Source organism: Mus caroli, chromosome 4, assembly GCF_900094665.2.
Source record: "Mus caroli chromosome 4, CAROLI_EIJ_v1.1, whole genome shotgun sequence".
NCBI classification, from domain to species: domain Eukaryota; kingdom Metazoa; phylum Chordata; class Mammalia; order Rodentia; family Muridae; genus Mus; species Mus caroli.
This window is the reverse complement of record NC_034573.1, coordinates 140,005,749-140,015,556: the sequence shown is the minus strand read 5'-3', so window position 1 is coordinate 140,015,556 and position 9,808 is coordinate 140,005,749. Positions and strand designations below refer to the sequence as shown.

Genomic DNA, 9,808 nt, shown 5'->3' with positions numbered 1-9,808 from the left:
ATAAATACAGTGCTATTAGAAAGAGACAAACATAGCTGGGCATAGTGGCTCATGTCCTAAACTCATATCATATGATGCTGTGGCAGGAGGATTACCTTCTAAAACCCTGCCTCAAAAAACCAAACACTCTGGGCAGTAGTGGCTCCCTGCTCCCAGGAGGCAGAGGCAGGCAGGCGGATCTCTGCGAATTCGAGGCCAGCCTGGTCTACAGAGTGAGTTCCAAGGCACAGAGAAATCCTGCCTTGGGAGCAAAAGAAAAAAAAAAAGCAAATGGGGCTATAGAAGAGGTGGCTCAATGATTAAGAGCACTGGCTGATCTTCTGTGGGACCCAGGTTCGATTCCAGGCACCTACCTGATGTCTCACAGCTGTCTGCAATTCTGTAGGCAACAGGCTTGCACACAGTACATATACATACATGCATACATCCAGACAAAAGTATAGATAGATAGATAGATAGATAGATAGATAGATAGATAGATAGATAGATAGAATGAACCACCGTGTCCACAGAGGTTTCAACAGGGCTTCAAGACACATAGACACATCCATTCTGTCAGTGATTCAGGGGGCCTGGGGTTCTACTACCACGGCCTCAGACAAGATAAAATAAGCAAGCAAGCAAAAGCCAACTAAAATTCCCATCAGGCTGTGTGTGTGTGTGTGTATATGTGCGCGTGCACATGCGCGCTCGCTCGTGTGTGAGCACACACACACATACATATTTGAGACATTTTTGAAAACCACAATCTCACTATGCCATGTATGATGGCCTAAAACTTTAGACTCTGCTGCCTCTGAAGAGCCAGGATCATAGCAGTGTGCTCCTGGCTCAGCTATGAACGTACTTCTGGAAGCTCTTTAGACAGTGTTTGGCACACAGAAACCCTCCATAAAGTAAGTCGCTGTTGCTGTTTTTAAAAATATTCATGGCAGCTGCAAACAAGTGAATCCAGGCTGACTGAATTCCAAGTGGTCATCTCAGTGGGCAGGGCTTGCTTGCCCCCACCACCACTACCGGTTTAGAGTTCACTAGTGTTGACCTGTGTCCTGCAGATCTGACTCACACTGGGGGCCGGCAGAGACAGCTTTGGCTTCACACTAACCTCACGGGACAATCCCAAGGTCTCAGGTCCCCAGCCAGAGGTTGTATACTTAAGGAAAAATAACGATTTATTTATACATTTAATTTTATGTGTATTGAATTGTTTTGCCTAAATGTATGTTTGCGCACTGTGTACGTGTGTGCCTGTGGAAGTCAGAAGAGGGCGTCGGATCCCCCGACCAGGAGTTCCAGGTGGTTGAGCACTGCCATGTGGGTGCAAGTGCTCATAACCACGGAGCCATCTCTCCATCCCCAAGACGCTTTCCAGGAGGACTCAAGTTTCACAGCAAGGTCCCAGACTCTGGTCTCGATTCAAGATCATGACTGGGTCTCACTTTGTAGACCAGGCTGGCATTGAACTCAAGATCCTTCTGCCTCCACCCACTGAGTCGAGAGATTATAGTACACTCTACTGCATTTGGGTACTGAACTCTTCCAAAGTCAAAAATCACTAAAGGGGAAGTGGTTTTTGGTTTGACTGAAGCAAAGGACATGGGGTCCTGTGTCTTCTCTGACACATGATGTTCATTCTGGGGGGATGTCCCCAGCCATCCCTGACACCTATGCCCTTTGTCTAGGGCCCCAAACATTAGTCCCTGTCCAGTTTCTTTGAATGACCCCAATAGAAAGGAAAGTTGGCCATGCTGAGTCTACCCTCCCCTTATGACAAGTTTTAGGCCCATGTTTAAAAGCTGATGAGGGATATTTATGAGTCTGGGGTAATAAAAATCTATCTGCCCTAACCGGGCAAGCGGGCACGTGATGGCAAGCCCATCAATTGGGAGGAAGAAGCAAAAGAAGTCAGGAGTTCAGTATCACCCTTTGAGGACACAGTGAGTATGAGGCCAGCCTGGGCTACATAAGACACAGCTTTGGAAACAGGAGCAGAAGCTGGGGAGACAGCCCAGCCAGTAAAGGGCCTGTTGTGCAAGCTTGGGGATCTGAGTTCTGATCCCCAGAATGTATCTTAAAAGCTAGGCACAGTGGTGTGTGGGACTGGAGCCTCAGGAAGAGAGAGAGAGAGAAAGAAGAAAGAAGCTTTGGGGACTGAGGGGGACAGGTGCCATGAAGAGAAACTTGACAGGCTTCTGGGTCACACCGACCAGTTAGCCCAGCCAGTCGGGCTTTGCTGCCTCAGGGGGCCATGCTGACGTGATGACGTGTGTCACCCCCCGAGACTCTGATGAGGCCCACCGTCAGTGCTGCCTCTGAGGGCCGTGAGTGAGTGGGTTGGTGGTCCTGAGAAGGCTGGGCACTGAAATTCCCCAAGATTCAGTAAAAATATGTTAGGAAAAAAAATACTGAGGAAGAAGGAGATGAGGAGAGATGGCCTAGTGGTTAGGAATCCCTGCTGTTCTTGCAGAGGACCTGGGTTCAGCTCCCAGCGCTCACGTGGCAGCTCACAACAGCCCTGCATCCCAGTCCCAGGGGAATCTAGCGCCCTCTTCTGACCTCATCAGGCACTGGGCACACAGGCAGCATACCTACTCACATGGAGGCGGAACACTCATACACGTAACATAATAAAAGAATAAATTAAAAAAAAAAAGATGAAAAGCAACTGAGGAAGGACATTCAACGTTTACCCCAGCTTCCATGTGCACATGCAAACACTTGCACTAGCACGCTTCACATACCAACACCAGTAAGTGTACACACACACACACACACACCCCAACCCACTCATCTCTTACCTGCCCAGTTTATTCACCAAGGTTCCAACCATGAGAGAGCCTATAAAGCCCCCAAAGGGGAACATGGACACCGTCAGGGACCACAGCAGCGTCAAGGTGAAGGACTCGATATTCTCCTCATTTCTGTCGTAGTAGGTGTCATTGTAAAACTGCTGCATGAACTGGGGGGCAGAGGGCACAGACCAACAGAACCAGTTTGTTTCGAAGCAAGAATTGATAGCCATTCAGCCGCTGGGTGGGTCAGCCCTAGCAGAGATAGGGACGGAGCTGCTTGGGTAGTGTGTGGGTTGCGACATCCGTGGGAAGAACTCTGGTAGGCCAGCCCCCCGTGGTGTCTCTCACGCCCTGGAATGGCTGTAGCCTCATGGGTGCTGTGGCCACTGCCCTCCCGATGACTTCACACACTGCCAGGCCACAGAAAGGCACGTCCATGAGAAGCTGAAGTCTGAGGACTTGGTCATTCACATGGCCTGGGTCCTGAAGGGACTTCCCTCTCCTTGCCCTTAAGAGGTAGGCTGTGTTTGTTCTCTGGGGACCACAAACCCCCTCCAAGCCCCTCCTTATGTCAGCAGCCGTGGGTCACTCACCACAGTGCCCTACCTCTGAGGGAGAGTTGACGGCAGCTACGTTGTACCCATATTGGAAGGACGAGCCAAAGGCGGCGATGAGCGTTGCCAGAGCAAGGACCAATGTCAGCTCCTGTGGGAGGAGGGGTGGATGGTGGTGAGGGACCGAGGGAGCTCCCTGCTGTACTTCCAGTGTGTGCATTTGAGTCTACTCTATATCCAAAGACTGACCCGCTGAGGTGACAACAGGCTCTCAGTCAGGCACCTCTGTGTGAGTGTTCTCCTCAGCTCACACAATCCTCCTGCCTAAACAGCCAGGGTACCTGGGACTTCCAGCAAGAGCCTCTGCAGCTGCCTCACTGCAGCTGGCCCTCTGGTGCTTTCCCAACAGTTTCTCACACACCAGGACCCCATGTCCGGGGTGGGGGTGGGGTTCTGCTCAGGCACGTGTGTGCCAGGGCGACGTGTGGGCAGCTTTTGAGGTTGGTTCTCTTGTTCCACCGTTGCATGGCTTCCAGGAAAAGTTTAGGCCAGAAGGTTTACCTGCTAGGCGCCTTCACTAATCTAGACAGCTTGGGCCCTTCCTTCTCTACAAACAAAATCAACAGCCACAGGGAAGACCCTCTGTCAGGTTTGCTCGCCTGCCATGGTATCACTGGCACTGAGAGGGATGCCCGGCTCAGTTGGCTATAGGATAGATGGATGGGTGGGTGGATGGGAATTGGAAATTGGACATTGACTGGGTCTTGTACAGGCGAATCAAGCTTTTTACCACTTAGGGTGGAAGTGGTGGTTGTTGCTTTTGCTTTGCTTTGAGACAGGTCTTGATAAGTTGCCCAAGCTGGTCCTGTCTCAGCCACTCTGAGTTTTTGCATTATAGATGTAAGCTACCATGACTGGTTTCCTCCCTCCCTCCCCCTCCCTCCCTTTTTGAGACAGAGACTCTATATAGGTTTGGCTGTCCTGTAGCTTGTTATGTAGACCAGGCTTCAAACTCACAGAGATCTGCCTCTCTCTCTGCTTCTCTGCCTCTGCCTCTCTCTGCCTCTCTTCCTCTTCTCTGCCTCTCTCTGTCTCTGTCTCTGCCTCTGTCTCTCTCTGCCTCTCTGCCTTGTGCTATTATTAAAGCTATGAGCCACCACACCTAGCCTGTGCCTGACTTTCAAGAACAGGTTGCGATGGTTCTTAGAAGAGTCCCAGGCTTTCAAATCTCTGTCTCCAGTTCCAGAGATTTCTCTCAAGAAGTGAGCTGGCTGGGCTGGGCTGGGCTGGGCTGGGCTGGGCTGGGCTGGGGGCCCTCACAACAGAGGCATCTCTCACTTGCTCAGAAGTAGGTCCCCAGTGCTCCCTGCCTTTCTAGATAACTGCTTTACAATGGCTACCATTACCCAAAAGAAACTGTCAGCGTATCAGCCCTATGAACATCCCTCCACTGCTGACAACTTTTAAGCCTTAGATTTATTGTAACTGTGTATGTGTGTGGGTCTGTATGTGGACATATGCACATGAGTGCCGGTACCTAGAGAGGCCAGAAGTGCCAGATCCCCTACAACTGGAGTTATAGACAGTTGTAAGCTGCCCAGTGTAGATGTTGGGGATTTGATCTGGGGCCTCTGAAAGGGAGCCATCGCTCTTGACGCTGAGCCGTTGCTCCAGCCCCATTGGCAGCTATTTTATTCTCTGATGGAGAATGAGGCTACATCCCACCTGTGGTACCAACACTGACCATTTTGCCCCCCAAGCTGGGTCCTTTCCTCTTTTCTCTCCTGGAGCTATAGGACCAACAAGACTGAGCACCAACTAGCAATGAAAGAGCCTTTGAATTCTTGGTCAAAAACAGAAGTGGGGGCAGGCAGTTTTACAAATCAACCTTCTATTTTCTGGGGTGCTATTAAGTTGCCTGGGATGACCTTGAACTCTCTGTAGCCCAGGCTTCCAGTGTTCCTTGTGTCCCAGCCTTCAAACTAGTAGGCAAGCCTGGGTTTTCTTCATGGTGTGTAATGTGGTGTCCTAACACATATGTATTTGTGAAATGATTAGGACAGGTTAGCTCGTCAATACATTCTCCACCACGCACAGTGGTGAACACAGGTACATATACTCGGAGAGCTCCAAGCACCCACGGCAGGCGCGGCGACAATCAATATGTTCACAGTGCTGAGCACTGATGCACCCACCATTAACGGCATCACCAGGCCCCGATGAGCAGAACCCTCTTCCCCAGGCCCCTGGCAACCGATCTCTTAGTCTGCATCCCCATCTGATAATGCAGCTTGTGTCCTTTGTGCCTGACTTCTGCCACCTAGCCTGACTTCCAAAGCCATTGAGGCCACAAAGCCACAGGCTCCCTTCATCTTCTGGGAGCGGTGAACTGTTTCTTTACATGGTTGGATCATATGGTGCGTGAGTGACAGTCTCACCTAGGCTTTCTTCCTTTTTTCTTCCCCCTCCCCGCCTCCATTCTTTAAAGGAGAGGGAGGAGGAGAATTTGGGGATAGGACATAGCTCAGTGACCAAGCCCTTGGGGAGCATGGGTTCCGTCCTCAGTACCCCACTCTCCCCAAATTACTGGGGAAACATCTTGAGGTTTCAGTAAAGGCTTGACCCTGGGTCCGGTGTGGCTCAGGGGTGCAGGGAAGGAGGCCTCCCAGCCCTGCCCAGTCTATACAGTAAGTGTCACACATAAGTGGGCTAATTAATTAGTCAGTCAACACAAAACAACCGTGAGGACCTAGGCAGGACAGAGGGGAGGTGATCCTTTCAGGACACTAAAGCAGCGGTGGCCGAGACACTTCTCACATCATGTGTTCACTGTCCAAACACTGTTGCATAGGAAAAGGGGGACATTTCACTCAATGGTTCTTAAGTAGTTCTGAGACCTGAGCTGCACAGCTACTGAGGGACAGCTGGGCGCAACTGCTGTCTGGCATCTTCTCAGAACACAAGGCAGCCTCCGCCACCCTGGCTTCTCCTAACCCCCAGGGTTCGTGCATGTAAGGACAGCTGAGGGGCCGGCAGCCGGAGGTCAGCCCAGGCCCCAAGCTGGTGGCCGTCTGGGTTGTTTCCTTCCAGGCTGCTCATCTGCAGAGTGCACCCTGTGGGGACCTCTCTCTTCTTTTTATCTCTTGTTGAGCAGCAGGCTCAGGAACTCTGGTGACCCCGAGCATTCAAGTCCTCAGCCCCAGATGCCTTCCTATCAAATACAGGTGATGACACTCGACCTGTCGGACACTTGCTCAGGCAGGGTGACAATCTCAGACAGGTCGGGTGGTAGCAGCACAGGCCTGGATTCTCACAGCCACCTGGGCGGCTGAGGGAGGAGGATGGCAAGTTCAAGGCCAGTTGAGACAATTTAGAGAGCCCCCACTTAAACTGAAAGGGAGGAAATGGCTGGGGCGGGGTGGGGTGGGGATGGTTCAATGGTGGAGGACTTGCCTGGCCTGCGTGAGGCCCTGGCTTCAGTCCCCAGCACCAGAAAATCAACAAATTACAAAACCAGAACAAAACAGTTCCCAGGTTGACTCTAATTCTGGGTTTTGGGGAGGGATGGATTCTGCCCTCTAGGGGACACTGGTTTATCATACCACAAGTAAAGTGGGCACTGGCTGGGGACATCCCTTGTCATCCTAGACAGCTCCAGGGATATCCCATGCTCAGCGTCAATAGTGAGGTCATCGGCTCTACAAGGCAAACCAAGCAGTAGTATTGGCTAGAGGATTCAGTCCTGGCCAGACACTGCCTGTGCATTGTCTAAGTGTTCCAGCAACCAGGAGGAGGGCGTGGTTATCAGTCCATTTTACAGGTGAGAAGTCACCTAGGTGTGACAGCACACACCTACAGCCCTAGCACTTGGGAGTTAGAGGCAGGAGGATCAGGAGTTTGGGGCCAGCCTCAGATGCACAAACTGTCTCGATAACTAAATTATCGAAATAAAGCGTCTTGCCAAGGTTTTAGCTGCAGCTAAAACGGGGATGAGCTGGAACCAATCACAGGTGCTTCTCCCTCCTAAGACCACGCCCACTCTCTATGCTATAGGCCAAGCTTCCAGTCCATGTGTTATGGACCTTGATAAATAATATTTTGCACAGATGCCGGCTCCTCCCTAGCCACATACAAACAAACGCCGTGGGAAGGATTAAAATGAAAATTCCTTGAATGTGTTCATCGATTCATGTAACATTTTTTGTTTGGTTTTTTTGTTTGTTTGTTTGTTTGTTTGAGACAGGGTTTCTCTGTATAGCCCTGGCTTTCCTGGAACTCTCTCTGTAGACCAGACTGGCCTTGAACTCAGAAATCCACCTGCCTCTGCCCTCCCAAGTGCTGGGACTAAAGGCGTGCGCCACCACTGCCCAGCTCATGTTACCTTCTTGGCGCTGGAAATTTTTCTCAACCAAGGAAATCTACACCTAATCCCCAGTTACACTGTGAGTTTGGCAAAGAAAGGAAAAAAAAATTTTTTTTTTTGACAGACAGGGTCTTTATCCTAGGCTGGCTTTGAACTCCCTTTGTAGCTGAGATTAACCTCAAACTCCTTATCTCCCACCTCTACCTCCCAAGGGCTAAGGCACAAGCGTGAGCCATACCTGCTTCACCTTGGACTTTCTGGACCCATGGTAAGTACTCTACGAGCTGAACCATACTCACCAGCCCAGTTCCAGGCACTTTCCGAGAGCTGTTCCGGTGGCAGGATTCCTAACGGGCATCTGTCTACAAACACTGCACTGACTCCTATAAAACCCCAGTTTGCTGGGCTTCTGAGCAAGCTGCCCTCTTCCAGATAAGAGCATCCCGCCGCCCAGGGCAGGCTCTGCAATACCTGAGCAAGAAGCTGAGCAGTCGACCCCCCCTCCGCACCCCCCCCCCACTGCTGACAGCCACATACTCACCCCTGTCCCCTCTTGATTTTTTTCCTCCATCGTTGCTCTGCAAGTGCAGCCTGCGGCTCACCTCCTCAAAGTGCCAGCTGTGCTGTACGGGAGGGAAGATATTTAGGCTGCACTTTGGCCGTGCCAACTCTCAGCCAATTGCATTTTTATTGCTAGTCTAAATCAGAATAACCCTTTCAGGCACCGGCAGCGTTTGCCTTGCCTTTCACTTCTGCTTTTAAGTTAAACATGTAGAGTTTGGCTAAGCCAGTGGGTCCCCTGAAACTGTGGACTCAGCGAGGTACCCAGGGGAAACAGCCCCCACTGCTCAAGTCTTCACCAGGCACGGCCTTGAAAAATAACTAGAAAGTGTATTTCTGTCTGGAACACATGGACAGCAACAGCTGTCGCCACCCTATGCCACATTAGATAATGGGCTAACATACGGGCCCGTAAAGGCTTAGCCTAGTGTTTCCCACCACGCTGTCTACAGCCAAGTGTCCCTAGTGGAGAGTCAGTTCTTGCTCAAGCAACCATGATGAAACTGTTATTATTGTCACTATCACTATTATTATTGGTGCTGGAGACTGCGTACGGATTGCCTGTGCTCTAGGGCTGAGCTATATACCCTGGCCTTAGGTAACGGCTATTTGAGGAGAAAACTTTATTTTGTCTTTTTAAGGAACCCCGAGCGGCCCAGAGAGATACACTTTTCAGTATAGGGAAAGTAGCAAATACCTTCTTGTACTCTTCCTTTGCAGGGCAGGCTAAGTCCCCAGAGCCTGGTCTGAGTCCAGCAATCTGCCCACAAGCTGGTCACCACGGGCTCCGGCGCTCAGCACGTGTTCAACTGCTACCGGACTGACCAGACCAGGCGGCCAAATCCTGAGCAAAGTCCCACCAGGCCCGCAGATTTTCATCCTTGTTAGACATGCTCCTTTGATTTATTAGCTGTTGCTCGGGTTCAGTCAGAGATGTCTTTCTTCCTGTCCTTCACCCTTCAGCCGTTTATCAGGAGCCCACTCTGCATCCAGAAGTGTAGATCCGTTCGGGTAGCAATGGACAGTGGGGGCGTCTCCTTCCAGGAAAACTTCCTTGTTTTCTTCCCACACTAACACGTGGCTCTTCAACTAAGGCGTGACGGGGCCAGAGAGTTTCATGTATTTCAAATAGTTTGAAGAAAAACAAAACCTTCCAAAGAAAATGCACGTAAATTGAAGGTGGTGTCACTTACTTCGGGGGCGGGAGTGAGAGGTGGGGTACAGAAATAACGAGCCGAGTTTGCAATCTTGGGAGCGTAGAGAACAGAGACCAGCTTCTTGGCCCTCAACTATTAATCTTCTCTCTGCCTGTTTTACTGTAAAATGAGATCTGAAAGCTGAGGGTTCAATCCCTGCCTCAACTTTCTCAACAGGGTGGGTGCAGGTCTGTGGTCAGACCCTGAGAGAAGTGTTCAGAGTGGGAATCTGGTTTCTGCGCAGTCGCAGTTCAGCGCGACCAACGCTCATCCTCAGTCCCAAGAGCACTTGCGGTTGAGGTGAGCCGGGGAGGGGTGCGGAGGGGCAGGAGCGGGTGGGGG

At 51.0% G+C, this 9,808-nt stretch overlaps 1 protein-coding gene and 1 long non-coding RNA gene across 3 annotated transcripts in view; one reads left to right on the top strand and one right to left on the bottom strand.

Annotated features, from left to right (window-relative positions):
- Positions 1-9,733, bottom strand: part of Slc2a5 (solute carrier family 2 member 5) — a 26,068-nt gene extending 16,335 nt beyond the window's left edge. Inside the window, exons 1-4 of one of the 2 annotated variants that reach the window (XM_021161398.2) lie at positions 8,968-9,733; positions 8,251-8,332; positions 3,399-3,497; positions 2,799-2,959 (exon numbers count right to left, since the gene is read on the bottom strand). In XM_021161398.2, the coding sequence (XP_021017057.1) occupies positions 2,799-2,959; positions 3,399-3,497; positions 8,251-8,280 (290 nt within the window). In that variant the 5' untranslated portion in view covers positions 8,281-8,332; positions 8,968-9,733. The remainder of the gene's footprint in view (positions 1-2,798; positions 2,960-3,398; positions 3,498-8,250; positions 8,333-8,967) is intronic. The other variant, XM_021161400.2, reaches the window with a different exon arrangement.
- A 5-nt stretch (positions 9,734-9,738) lies between these two features.
- Positions 9,739-9,808, top strand: part of LOC110293549 — a 5,901-nt gene continuing 5,831 nt past the window's right edge. Inside the window, exon 1 of the long non-coding RNA XR_002377813.1 lies at positions 9,739-9,766. This is a non-coding gene — a long non-coding RNA (uncharacterized LOC110293549). The remainder of the gene's footprint in view (positions 9,767-9,808) is intronic.